Source organism: Phaethon lepturus, unplaced genomic scaffold, assembly GCF_000687285.1.
Source record: "Phaethon lepturus isolate BGI_N335 unplaced genomic scaffold, ASM68728v1 scaffold833, whole genome shotgun sequence".
Taxonomy (NCBI): Eukaryota; Metazoa; Chordata; class Aves; order Phaethontiformes; family Phaethontidae; genus Phaethon; species Phaethon lepturus.
In genome coordinates, this window is record NW_010528135.1 from 21853 (window position 1) to 34755 (window position 12903).

Sequence of the window (12903 nt, forward strand, 5' to 3'; positions counted from 1 at the left end):
GATCTGTACTGTTCAAAACCGTAGTAGGTCTGCCTGCAAAGAAAGAATACAGAAGACATTATTTTCTTTGTGAGACATTTGTATTTTGCAAAATTGTTGTAGTGCTGTCCTGTGCACAGAGTGGTTTGGCAGCTACTGCTAAAGTTTAGTTCTGAAGGTGTTTTGGGGCAAGTAAAAGAAAAGCAGTTAGACTGTGACTTCCCCCCCTGCCCCCCCCTCAAATGCTAGATTATGAGTGTTTTGCTTTTTTCTGTGATAATGATTATCAGTGATCATAGATCTAACATTCTGATGAATAGAAAATATTTAGGAAAAGAAAGTGCAAATTATGAAGGACTGTCCAAAAACACTAAAACATATTTAAGAACTTGATATGTATTTTTAATAGATGTTCAGTGAATGCAGCACCTCAACAGATACCAGAAGCAACTAAAGAAGTAGAGAAGTTTATAAAGAGCATAGCTAGAAGTAAAAAAGAGAGAAAACCAGTTCGTCCCCACGTGATCGAGGTAAGAAGTTACTTCATTTGTGACCAGAGCATCAAACAGTTGGATTTGATCTTGTGTAAAGACCACTGTGCAATGAGGAGAAGATCTGTACAAAGATGTCTGAAGAAATTTGCAGGAGTCAGCACTGTGATAAGCTGCTATGTGTTTTGCCACAGAGGCTGTCTTCACCTCAATAAAATAGACAACAGTAATCCTGTAGGTCAGCATCAAGCCTTAACCTGAGGTTACTGCTTTTGCATGGCGTGCGGAAAAAGAAATTCTTCCTTCCTCTGTCACATAAAACTGTAATTTCTTTTATAGCTGAGCATTACTTGAGATGTTGGCCAAAAGGAAATAGGGCATGACGTGCAGTTCCTCAGTTGCATAGGAATTTGTTTCGTTATCTGGATATTCAGGATATTTGGCACAAAATGTGCTTGGCTCAACAGAGTTGACAAAGGATCTGCTCTGTCAATATGCAAATCTGTTTTAATTTTTGACGAGACTGGAATAAGCTCACGGTTCCCTACCCGTGAGGGACATGATAGTCTGAAACTTTCTGGGCCTCATTTAACCTCTGTCTTGGTGTCTTTCAGTGCCAAATTACTCTTGAAAGGAAATTTATTTGGCATTTGCTTAGAAGTTCAAATAGAAAGAATTAATTGAGTAGCTTGCTTCTGTTTGTGAAGACATGGTCTGATGGTGGTTTCAAAGAGGTTTGAAGGGTAGGGGTTTCATTTGCAATATTATTAGTCTAAATTGTTGAATCATCTTTTAATGCGAGGGCTGGGTCTCTTGTAGAAATCTTCAGAAGTCAAACCTGTGGGAGGCGAAATGCTTGCTGGTTTGCAGATCACAAGGAAACTAGTTAATGTAAGTACGTTATTGGTTGGGGATATTGGTATTCGAGGGCTGTTACTGATACTAATGGTCCCTCTTAAGCTGTTACAGATGCTCGTACTATTTAGAAGCACACTGCTGAAATGTAATGTACCCTTCAGTTCCACCCTCTGACTGGATTGTTTCTTTAAACTAGCCATCAGACTTCTTCATCGTTCTATGTAATCCGTTTTGGTTCTGGCGTGGAGGTCATTTAGCTAGCTTTACAGCCCTGTGTGCAGGCAAATACAGCAAGCTTGTGCTGTGTCTTGTAAGCGATGCTTGTTTTCTTTTTATCCTGGTCTCAGAACCAGACTTGTGTGGTGTCACTCCCGGTTAGCCCCTTCCTTTCCTTCCTCTCCTCCCTAAATGATTCTGAATGTGAATGACCGCTGACAGAAGAGCATCAGGGACAGTTAAGTAAAAATGAAAATCTCTGTTTGCCTAGAGGAGAGAAAAATAGCTTCGAATACCCTGAGCTCTCCTTTGAGAAGGTGGCAGGGAGAGCTCAGCCCAAGGTTTTGCTGGCTGAGCAGTCATGTATACGCTGCTGTGCTTGGCCCAGCCAGCCAGAGATGTGCGAGGGGCTGGGAAGCAGATCTCTCAAGTTAAGAAAGGCTTGGGAGCATTGGAAAGGGGTCATAAAAGCTCCTGGAGGTGTGTAAGGCTTTGATCATGCCAAAGTAGGCACACAAGCAGGTGCATGTGTGAAAGAGGTAAAGAGTGAGTGCTGCAGAGGCCTGGAGACAGGAAGGGGACTGTAAGTTTTGAAGTGGGAGTGTAAGGAAGAATCGAGTTTATTGCAGGGGATGTTTGAGCAGAAATTCATACAGTTGCTGCTGTTCATAATTTGCATTTTTTTGGTCAGTTTCAGTTTCTGAATCTGGTTTCAGTATCTAAAATTGAGTAGATGGACTGAAATATGAAGTGGTGACCATGCACTTACGTGGGTGTAGTACTGGAGAGTTAGGAACTTGGTTCAAACAAAGTAAAGACAAGGCAGGGGAAGCATGCGATTCAAAACTCTTTGGTAATAATTCAAGGCCTGCACAACTGAGAAGCTGGCGTGCAAGGGTGGGTAGCTGATGTACAGAGTCCATGTACTTTAGTTTCCCAAGTCACAAATCTGTGTGCTGGATTGCTAATACGGGCACAAACGAAATGTGAGTGATTGCAGTGTAAGTCAAGTGGCAGCTTTGGCATTTGGTCTGTATATTTGGCAGAATTTCTTAGTTCTCAAAAAAGCCAGTTCTCAAAGGGATAAATTGTGTCACCTATGCTTACTGTGACAATAATGCATTTTTCTCTTAGGATCCTACTTTCAAACCGTGCCAGATGAAGACCCATTTTATACTTCCGTTCCCAGTGAACTATATTGGGGAATGCATTCGAACAGTTCCCTACGCAGCTGCAGACTATGCAAGGTGGGAAACAAAATCAGCAGGGAGCTTCTATGTATGTTGCATAGCACAAGACAAAATGAAAGGTGTTAGGCTGACCACAGGAAATACAGCATCGATAGAAAATGCTTTGCAGTGCATTTGTCACAAATTCTTTATGGAGCAACCTTTGCATCGCTAGGTCCAGAAATGCCCTGTTTTAGTAAATGCTGAGATTAAGTAATGAGGAGCTACTGTCCCCTAACTTCCGAATAAACACCCCTTCCTACTTAAATGTGTCTGAGTTGAGAATCCTATTGCATGTAACAAAGTTTAGGAGGCTGCTCTTGTATTTCATTAAAGTGAAATAAATGGAAATAATCAAGGAATGTTCCAAAGCAGTGCCACTCTTACAATGAAGTCACATTATTCAGCTGCTACTAAATATTAAGTATTATTATCATTACTGTTGTAGCTTAACAAGAAGCAATGCATTGCAAATGGGGATCTTTGTGAATTTTAGAGGAAGTTGTATTACTGGTGTCCAATTCATTTAACATCTTTGCTGTTGATATTTCTGTCATTACAGCCTTCGAATTCTTGCACGGTTGATGACAGCTAAATTCCTCCATAGAGAAATCAGAGAGAAAGGAGGGGCTTATGGTGGAGGTGCTAAACTTAGTCACAATGGCATATTCACTTTCTACTCCTACAGGTAACAGTAGGTTCATTCTTTCCTGTTCATGTCTGAGGGGACTCCTGACTGCACTTACATGTATCTTTTTTTGAATTAGTTGTAGCTCTCTGTCAAGATCAAGTGAAATAAAAAGAACGTTGAATCACAAGAAAGTGATTCATTGCTGATGATGTTCAGATTAGTTGCTTAAGGTGTATCAGTTTTGTTGATAAGCCTTGCTTTCTCTGGTTTCTGTCCCTGGGAAAGCCTAACTTACCTCTGCTGGTAGCAATCACTGTTGTGTCTCTGTGCTTAGATTTACTGTCTCAGTACCAGACTTACCTAAAACTGTTTCACTTGTTTCTTCCTGGATTGAGGTGGCCCTAAAAAAGGGAATTCAAGACTCTTCTAAATTTAAGACCAGGAAGTAGAATGATGTTGTTCCCTAAGGTCCTGAGTTTGAAAATATGCAGCTTCCTTTGGTGACTGGTTGGAATCATCAGAGATTCAGCAGAAAACATTGCTGATGATGAGCTAGAATTGCTTTCTTTTCTTTTTTTTTTTCCTTTTTCCTTTTTTGCCTTTTTTGCCTTTTTCCTCTTTTTGGCCAGTCCAGAACAACTACCTTGCATTGGTCTCACCAAAGCACTTTTGGATGAAATTTGAACTGGAAATATTAAATACTACTTATAATCATAGAATCATAGAATGGTTTGGGTTGGAAGGGACCTTTAAAAGTCATCTAGTCCAACCCCCCTGCAATGAGCAGGCACACCTGCAACTAGATCAGGTTGCTCAGAGCCCAGTCCAGCCTGACCTGGAATGTTTCCAGGGATGGGGCATCTACCACCTCTCTGGGCAACCTGTGGTTTCACCACCCTCATTGTCAAAAATGCCTGCCTTAGGTCCATTCTATATCTGCCCTTGTAAAAAGTCCCTCTCCATCATTCTTATAGGCCCCCTTCAGGTACTGAAAGGCTGCAATAAGGTCTCCCTGGAGCCTTCTCTTGTCCAGGCTGAACAACCCCAACTCTCAGCCTGTCCTCACAGGAGAGGTGCTCCGTTCCTTGGATCATTTCTGTGGCCTCCTCTGGACCCTCTCCAACAGGTCCATGTCTTTCCCATGCTGAGGGCTCCAGAGCTGGACGCAGGACTCCAGGTGGTGTCTCAGCAGAGCGGAGCAGAGGGGCAGAATCCCCTCCCTTGACCTACTGGCCACGCTGCTTTGGATGCAGCCCAGGATATGGTTGGCCTTCTCCACTAAAAATGTCCTGTGGCTAGGATCCTGGCTGAAATCGTTTCCCTGCCTAGCATAGTATTCAGGCGGGATTCCTAGCTAAAATCTGAGCAGTCTTGCCTCTCTGTGAAGCTTCAACATGGTAGGACTTGTCCTGGTTAGTATTTCAGTAGTTGTTAACCTGTTGCACCTGTTTTACAGAGAGCAGGAACAGGCGTAGCAGGAAACACAACATAGAGAAGATATGGCATATCATAAATATTACTGCTGTTGATATTAATTGCAGTTATGCTTACTAAGCTGTTGCAGCAAATTGATAGCGCATTGTAAACAGTGCTGGTTTACCAAATTTTTAAATACTAGTTCTCTACACACTGCCTTGCAACTACTTTTAGGCAAGTGAACTTGCTGCATTTGTGTATCTAAAATTCAAAATATGCCTGGTTTATAACACTTCTTCTGGAAAGAAAAAAACCCCACAAAACAAAGAACAACCAAAAACCAAACCAAACCCCAAAATCTCTTTCTGTAAACAAAAACGAAGTTTATAATTTGGTTTAATCCCCATGTATGTATGTTTGTGTGATGCATAGTAAACTATGAATAAAATGGGAACAAAGCAATGACAGTATTTCATTTATAAGACTGAAGTAATTAATTTTACTTTTTTTTTTTCTTCTAAGAGACCCAAATTCATTAGCCACCTTGCAAACATTTGAAAAAGCAGTCGAATGGGCCAAATCTGGAGAATTCACACAACAAGATATCGATGAAGCTAAGCTAGCAGTATTTGCTGCTGTAGATGCACCAATAGCTCCTTCAGATAAAGGTACGTTCTTGCCAGCCTCCCAGCGCTGCCAGTTTGGTTTTTTTTTTAATTTAAGTTGAAAGGGAAGAAAATAGTTTGCTAAACTGTATCGTATGATAATATTTGTACTTGGCAGATGTAAGACACTTGCAGTTCCAATGAAGCAGTCAACTCCTTTTGCTCCCTTTCAGGAATACATGCATTCAGTCTCTCTACTGAAGTTTTCATATTCATATTCCTCCTTGATGTCAGGTGAATACAGCTAGAAGATGGAGGTAGATTAAAGAAACAATTTTAGGCTTCAAAAGGACATTAAATGCACGCAAATAAAAAGAAATGGTTGTCTTCTGATTCAAAAATGTTGAAGGATTGTTTTCCTGGCACAAGTATGCATATTGACTATAAACATCACTAACCTTTTGTGCATACTTTTTTTACAGAAGTATAAAAGCCTGCTGCGGTGGAGGGTGTTATTTTCTTTACATATCTGCATACTAACAATGGCTCGGTAGTATCTTCACATCTTTTCAGTTTGCTCACACGTTGCTTTGCTTTCCTCGCTTTTCCCTTCCTCCCCCATTCCCAGCTTAATCTCATTCCAAAACTTGCGAAGGTAGAATACATTCCTCTCTTATACATAAAACAATTATAAGGTTAAAATAAGCATTATTTTAAGAAGTATTTGTATTAACACTAACTTACTAAACAAAAAAAAACTTAAAATGATGGGACTTGGTTTTGGTCTGGGCAATTAAAAAAAAAAAGTAATTTTAGGTGCACATGAGTGAAATGCATGCATATTGAATGTTGGTATTTGTGAGTAATGATTTACATTCTTTGGTATTTGAACATCCATCTTAACAGAGCTATGGCAAATGTAGTGAAAGACTGAGTGGAAGAACATTGTTCAGAGGCGTGGCCGCTGCTGCAGAGGAAGGCCTGTCCCTTCACACGACTGTTACACTGATCCTTGGGCCCTGCGTGAGGACTTGTCTGACTCTGAAGTCAGGCCTGCTCTGGGCAGGGGGTTGGACCAGTTGACAGATGTCCTCCCAAGCTGCTTCTTAGAAAGTACTGAGATTCTTTTGAATGAATCATGTTCGGGTGTTTTGGGTTTTCTGGACCACCATTACATTTAGATATTTGAACAAAATCAGTTCCCAGAGTAGAATATGAATATTTCTTTTTTCCACTTCAACAGGAAACTCTTACTACCCCGGACAATTCATTTCCCCACTTCTAATGTTTGATATTTGATTTACAGTTAGATACTGTCTGAGAACGGCCTAATGGTAGTCTCTATTCTTCCCTTTCAGCACATGCCTTAGTTTGCGCTCAGTCGTACGCTTAGTTGTAACTGAGATGCCAGTACACCAAGGCAGTGCGTGGTTTTGTTTTGTCCCTAGGAATGGATCATTTCTTGTATGGGATTTCCGATGAAATGAAGCAGTCGCACAGAGAGCAGCTTTTTTCTGTCAACAGTGATAACCTGGTTGATGTATCAAACAAGTAAGGAAAATGTTTACTTGAAAAATGTAACACAAACCTAGTTTGAAGAACACAGTTTGTGAAAGTTGCCATAATAAAGTTCTCAAATTTCTTCCCTTGGCTTTCTGCACTACTTTCACCATTTGCTTTTGTAATGTAGAGAGAGAGATGTTAATTATATCCTGCTTATTGCACTTTAGCAGATGGAACTTCCTCCTACGTTCTGGGTGAGTGGGAGATTGTTTTACTTTGGAAGGGTCCAGGAGTGCACTCAGACATCCAGCTCCTGGCTATATGAGCTGGTTCTTCTAGACTTGTAACATTTTTTGCTTCTTTAGACTTCTGAATTCCACTTTAGACTTAAGAATTCTTCTGCTGAAGAATACAAGTTAAGGAGATGGGCCAGTTAGGGCTGTGCCTTAGGAGACTTGTATTGTGATGACTGGGGAAAAACCCTGTAAATCCAAAAGATGCTGTAAAAACAATGACTGGGTACATACCAAACAGTACATATTCCTGAAATGGGAGTATTTTTAACTTGTGTAGTAGTTATGGATAACTGAATGCAACAGCTTCTCATTTGACTCTCTTTTTTCTTGCAGGTATCTTGCAGTTGGGAAGAGCACACGTGGTCAAGCTGTACTTGGCCCAGAAAATGCGGATATCACCAAAGATCCCTCATGGGTCAAACGATGAATTGCTGCTTAATGTAACACCCAAGCTAGTACAAAACAAGCCAATCAGTGTGACTATATAATTAGTTTTTTGTAGTAACTTTTAACTGTGCTATGGTCCAATTTAATATTCACTGCTGCCTTTAACAGTGTGCAACAAGCCAGTTAAAAGCTTTCCTTGAAATAACTATGTGAAAATTTTTCTCATACGGTATTTGAAAGCAAGAATGATTTGCTCTGTTATGGCAAAGACAAACCTTAATATTTTACTGAAGACTCACTCCTCCAATTGCATATGAATACTATATAAATTAAATATTTTTGTATATGTAAAACAGAGTTTAAATGGCGTTTGTTTGAAATCATGTCTGCTGTTGGATAAAGGAAAAGCTATGTGTCTCATACTGACAGATTTCAGTCTTTGGTGTGGTAATTCTGGTTTCCTTTGCATAAGCCACCTAGGGCTAGAGGAGCGTTGCGATGGTACATTCCACCTGTCATCAAGCCAAGTTTGTAGCAAAGTGCAGTGCAGAGACAAATCGCTAATGAATCGGTGCACCGTTTATTTTAAGGTCAACTTTTTTTGCCAATTTAGGCCACATTTAGTCATACTTTGATATGACAAAGGCTAGTATTTAACTTTTCATCATGGTACAGTTAACAGATAAGCTGGCATGAGGAAACATTTTTGGCTGTGTTTGTCAGTCTAATTTCACAAACCAGTTTTACCCTTTTCCCTTATTATGTGATTTTTTTTTTTTTAAATGGTCTTGAAGAAGCTGAGAGAAAGTAAACACGAAGCAAGGACTAAATTCCATCCTTCTGAAGCTCAAGTTGTTACAGCTCCACCACCCCCACCCCCCAAAAAATAGTTTTGTCATCCCTGTACAAGGAGAAAGGCTTCAGAGTTTTAGCCTAATCCTTCAGAAGCACCGAACACCAGCTTGCCCTGCTGTGAATACTTCCTCCATGGTTGGGGAAAGAAATGGGCAGCTGCTTTTTTCCTTCACTGGAGCATACAGAGTCCATCATGAAGTATTATTCCCCAAATTGTTTAAAAGCAGGTGAATACAATTTCTGAGAAGTCACTCGTGACATTTGCAACAGTACTTTATTTCACTTCAGATACATTAAGCACATTCTGTAACTCAACACAAAGCTAGCCATCTACACTTACTTTTTGGGTGTAAGTAAGTACTCTAAAACAAAGTGCAGTAGATGAGTAACTTACAGAGTGCATAGAACAGTGCTGCACTTACTGTTAAAGGGTAGTATCAGTAAATGGTGCTTATCCATTAGATGCTAGGATTTGTTTCAAACATAACACAAATACAGGACAAAATCTGTGTGACATCTGAATGTCTTGTTTCACATAAAGTGCTGGTACAATAATTTAAATGTTACAAAACAAAGCTGTAATGATTCTAAAGCATTGTTACTCACAATGTGCATCTATTATAATAATCTAAAAGTGATGTCTTTAGATGGCTCCAGTTTCTGCTTCCTTTGGGCTGTGCATAGCAACATGCTCCAGCTGGCCCGAATCCGAAACATCGTAACTAGTCTTGTACTTGGCCAGGATCTTCATGAGTGGTCGCAGCTTCAGCCACCACTGCTCCTTGGGAATCCTGTGTCTGTGGGAGAGGTGTGGTGGGAATAAAGAAAGATGCGGTGATTTACTTGGTAGCCAAGACAAACACATTTTGAGGTCCTTTGACAACACTAGCAGTAATGGCCTTCCTTGTAACTAGTATCAGATACTGACATTTATGGTGGGATGCAAAAACTGACCCAAAATGGGGAGAAATAAGGATAGAATACTGGAAGAATGAACGGACTTTACTATAAAGCTGTTCTTTACAGGCAAGTATAATACCAAATTGGGCACCAAAATGCTGCCCCACTAAACTGTACCAGAAGTAATTTCTAGGCATTAGAGCAAAGACAATAATAACAACGTTATTTAAAAGAACGTTGGAGTTCCAGAATTCCTAACAAGAGACTTCCAAGTATAAGGAGGAAGAAAAGAAAGCATGAAGGGAGTTGTTAGAAAAGACAAGTGAACAATCAAAGTGAATCACTGGCTGAATGTAGGCCAAAGACAGAAGTGGATTAAAACGGTTGGCAAAAGCTGTGTGTCAGCACTGTGGAGAAGCTGTTCATTTGATGTGGTGAAAGGAAGCCTGTGTTGAGATGTTTAAAATGTAAGCAGCGTATACGTACACAAAGTCCGTTTCATTCTTAAGCTCAGCCACCGGTTGGAAAACAAGGTTGCGTCTACGCATTCCCAGCAAACAGACTGAGTCATCAGTATTGGCAAATACTTTTCCTAAAAAGAATGAAATAATTCACTATCTTTCTTATTCACACTTGTAAGGGCAAGTACCGTTTTTCTGTCATTAAATTGAATAGGGAGCTTACAGTGGCTTAATTTCAGTTATTGAATATTTAACGTAATGATAAAACGTCAATTAGTACTTTAATAGGGTTAGCAGATCTTCACTTTTTAAATTTAGCTTTGGTGATTAGCAATGAAAACACAGTGTAAGCAACAATAAGACTGAATTTTAACATCCAATTTTAAATTAGATTTTAGTAAACAGTGCTTTACAAGAATTCCCAAAGAAGACATATTACCTTCTTCTGTCTCCCATGTAGCCACCATGAAACAAAAAGGAAGAACAGATGTAACTATATAACCATCAATTCCTTCATGCATGAAAAACTGCAATCACAGTAGCATTTTTTTGAAGAAAGATAAGAAAACAGCTATCTGAATTATTGACCTTACTTGAGGCGAAATCTGCTTACAGTAGGAAGCACAGCAAGGCAGTACTGAATAATAGAAACATCATCAAGGGGGAAAGAAGTATGTTGACTAACTAATACACATTCATGTATTTGTGTAGTAGAGTAGTCATATACTGATAGCTAACCAAAGACAGTAACAAGGGATAGCACCACATATTTCTGCACCTTTTCGGTAGGTTTCCTTCAGTTTTTTGGAGATCCACTGCATAGCTTTTGCAGAAATTTTTGTCCCGAAGTTTCTATCAAATGGCGAAGGTGCACCACCCTGTGTGAAAATTGAACTGTGGGTTAGTTTAGTTATTGAACCAGTATTTGTGTCTTTTTATTTTATCAGTCATCTCTGTTAATGGCCTGCTCTACCTCTTATTTCCATTTCCCCAACTTAGAAAACAAACCAACCAAAAACCCCACCGTGCAAATCAAGCTGAAACATTTAAAAGCTGCATTTGGCACTTTTAGACTTCTCGCGGAATCAGTACTACTTTTCATTTAGATAAATGGAGGGCACCATTTCCCCTTTCTTCCACTTCCCCTTAGCGCCGACCATTAAGCACTGCCCGGCTCTCACACTGCCACAGGGCAACCTGGTTTCAGCATAATATAGACCAGGAAACTGCTGAAGGAGGGGTGTCAGAGCTCGCCCGCTGTTGCTGCTAGACCAAGGCAGGCTGTAATGCCACGGATGTAACACTAGGATGAAACAGCTGCGTTGGGACTTCCTAGACTAGTAATTGCATTATTTCTTCTTCTTTGGCTTCTTTCATTCCAAGTATGATGGCAGCCTTTATATAGTTCTGGGAACAAAAGTGGCGTTTTGGGATTTTTAAACCCTCTGTCTGTACTATATAAAGTCTGACTTTTCTGTCCATTTTCAATGCAGCAGATGGGACTGAAATCATATGTGAAGTAGCTCCAAATAGCTCCAGACAGGTTGTTTGACTAATGCTGGTTTTGACCTTCAAAATAAACAAGTTACACCTCTCTGTAATTTTTACCTGCTGCATATGGCCCAATACATTTTTTCGACAGTCAAACACTCCTTTTCCTTCTTCAGAATACAGCTGATAAATGAAGTCAGTTGTGTAGTTCTCATTGCAGTTCTCATTTCTGTAACAGTTACAGCCAGATAGAGTTAGCAAATTTACTATTAAACAGTGGATGTCTTTACAGTTACTGAATGACAAATGTTTTCCCATTTTCTTGATACCAATAATAATGGCTTGGATATTTTCACCTAATTGTGTATGTTCACTTTCATGTAACATGCTCCTGATTTTGTAGTCTGCATGACTTACTACACTGACATCACTGGCAGGTCACTTGGAAATTGTTGAACAATGTAGTGAAAAATACCATTCTAGGTCTGACAAAGTTCATTATGCAGAGGAAAAACTGCATTAGAACAAAAATGTCATCGCTTTGCCCTTTATAAAAGCATGGATAATGAACAGTACTTTAGACTGTTCCTTACCAATATTGTAAATGCAGGATATTTTTTCACCCTAGTCAGAAAACTAGTAGAACCTGAACAAACGTAATGGTATCCTCATACAATTTAGTGTGGTATTCATTTTTCAGCCCTTCGCTACTCAGCATACTGAAAATAAATGCTCAAGAAAGAGAGAAACTACAGCCTGATTCATGGTGCCTAATCAACAGATTTTAAATGTTTTGACTTTTTGAAAGCTATTTTATTCTGTGTTATCTCCTAAAATCTAAGTAAGGTTTTTAAAGTAAAGGCCATACTATATGTGTACACATGTATGCTAGTTTTCACACTACCTTTAGTAAGAAAGAATCTACAATAAAAGACAAAGCCAATGAGAAACAGGCTGAAAACAGGGTAAAATATTAGATTATGTAACAAATACATTTACACAGAAAGAAGTAAGTTTTGGACTTGAAGCATCCAGACAGCTCCCAGACTTGCCTTCTGGAGCTACAGCTTTAGAAAAAATCTCATGCTAAAGGAATAATCAAGGAATATAGACTTAGAGTGCCTCTACAAGTGGACAGACAGCATACTTGTCTGGAAGTGCTCAGCATCACTGATGCAATCTGTTAAAACTACTTTTGCTTACCTCAGCACTAGACCACGCTGGATACTGGTTTTCATTTTTTCAGTCAAGTGTTCCACATTAGCCTAGAAACAATTCAAGTACTTTTAACAAGCCATACAGAACTCTAAAACAGCTTTAATGAACCTACATATCCTGAGAACTCCTGTGAAGTATTCCACATCAAATATTATGTCCAAATTCAAATAATCAGCAGGTTTTTGGAGATCCAGGATAATATACTGTGTATGGCCATTCATTCTGGGCTAAAACAAACTTCTTCCTCCACATCACAAATAACTGATTTTAATAGCAACACAAAGCTGGTTTTTTATATGCTACACCGATCCAGCACCAAGTTGGACGTTAATATACATAAAAATACAGAAATTGCCACAAAAGATCG

At 39.5% G+C, this 12903-nt stretch overlaps 2 protein-coding genes across 2 annotated transcripts in view; one reads left to right on the plus strand and one right to left on the minus strand.

Annotated features, from left to right (window-relative positions):
- PITRM1 (pitrilysin metallopeptidase 1) overlaps positions 1-7800 on the plus strand; it is a gene marked incomplete at its 5' end in the record, with an annotated part of 29544 nt that extends 21744 nt beyond the window's left edge. Inside the window, 7 exons of the mRNA XM_010283563.1 lie at positions 389-509; positions 1290-1361; positions 2679-2791; positions 3336-3461; positions 5343-5488; positions 6874-6976; positions 7558-7800. Of these exons, the coding sequence (XP_010281865.1) occupies positions 389-509; positions 1290-1361; positions 2679-2791; positions 3336-3461; positions 5343-5488; positions 6874-6976; positions 7558-7651 (775 nt within the window). The remainder of the gene's footprint in view (positions 1-388; positions 510-1289; positions 1362-2678; positions 2792-3335; positions 3462-5342; positions 5489-6873; positions 6977-7557) is intronic.
- Positions 7801-8726: 926 nt separating this feature from the next.
- The window catches only part of PFKP (phosphofructokinase, platelet), a 31133-nt gene continuing 26956 nt past the window's right edge, over positions 8727-12903 (minus strand). Inside the window, 6 exon segments of the mRNA XM_010283562.1 lie at positions 8727-9263; positions 9853-9958; positions 10267-10272; positions 10606-10705; positions 11436-11547; positions 12522-12583. Coding sequence (XP_010281864.1) covers positions 9110-9263; positions 9853-9958; positions 10267-10272; positions 10606-10705; positions 11436-11547; positions 12522-12583 — 540 coding nt within the window. The 3' untranslated portion in view covers positions 8727-9109.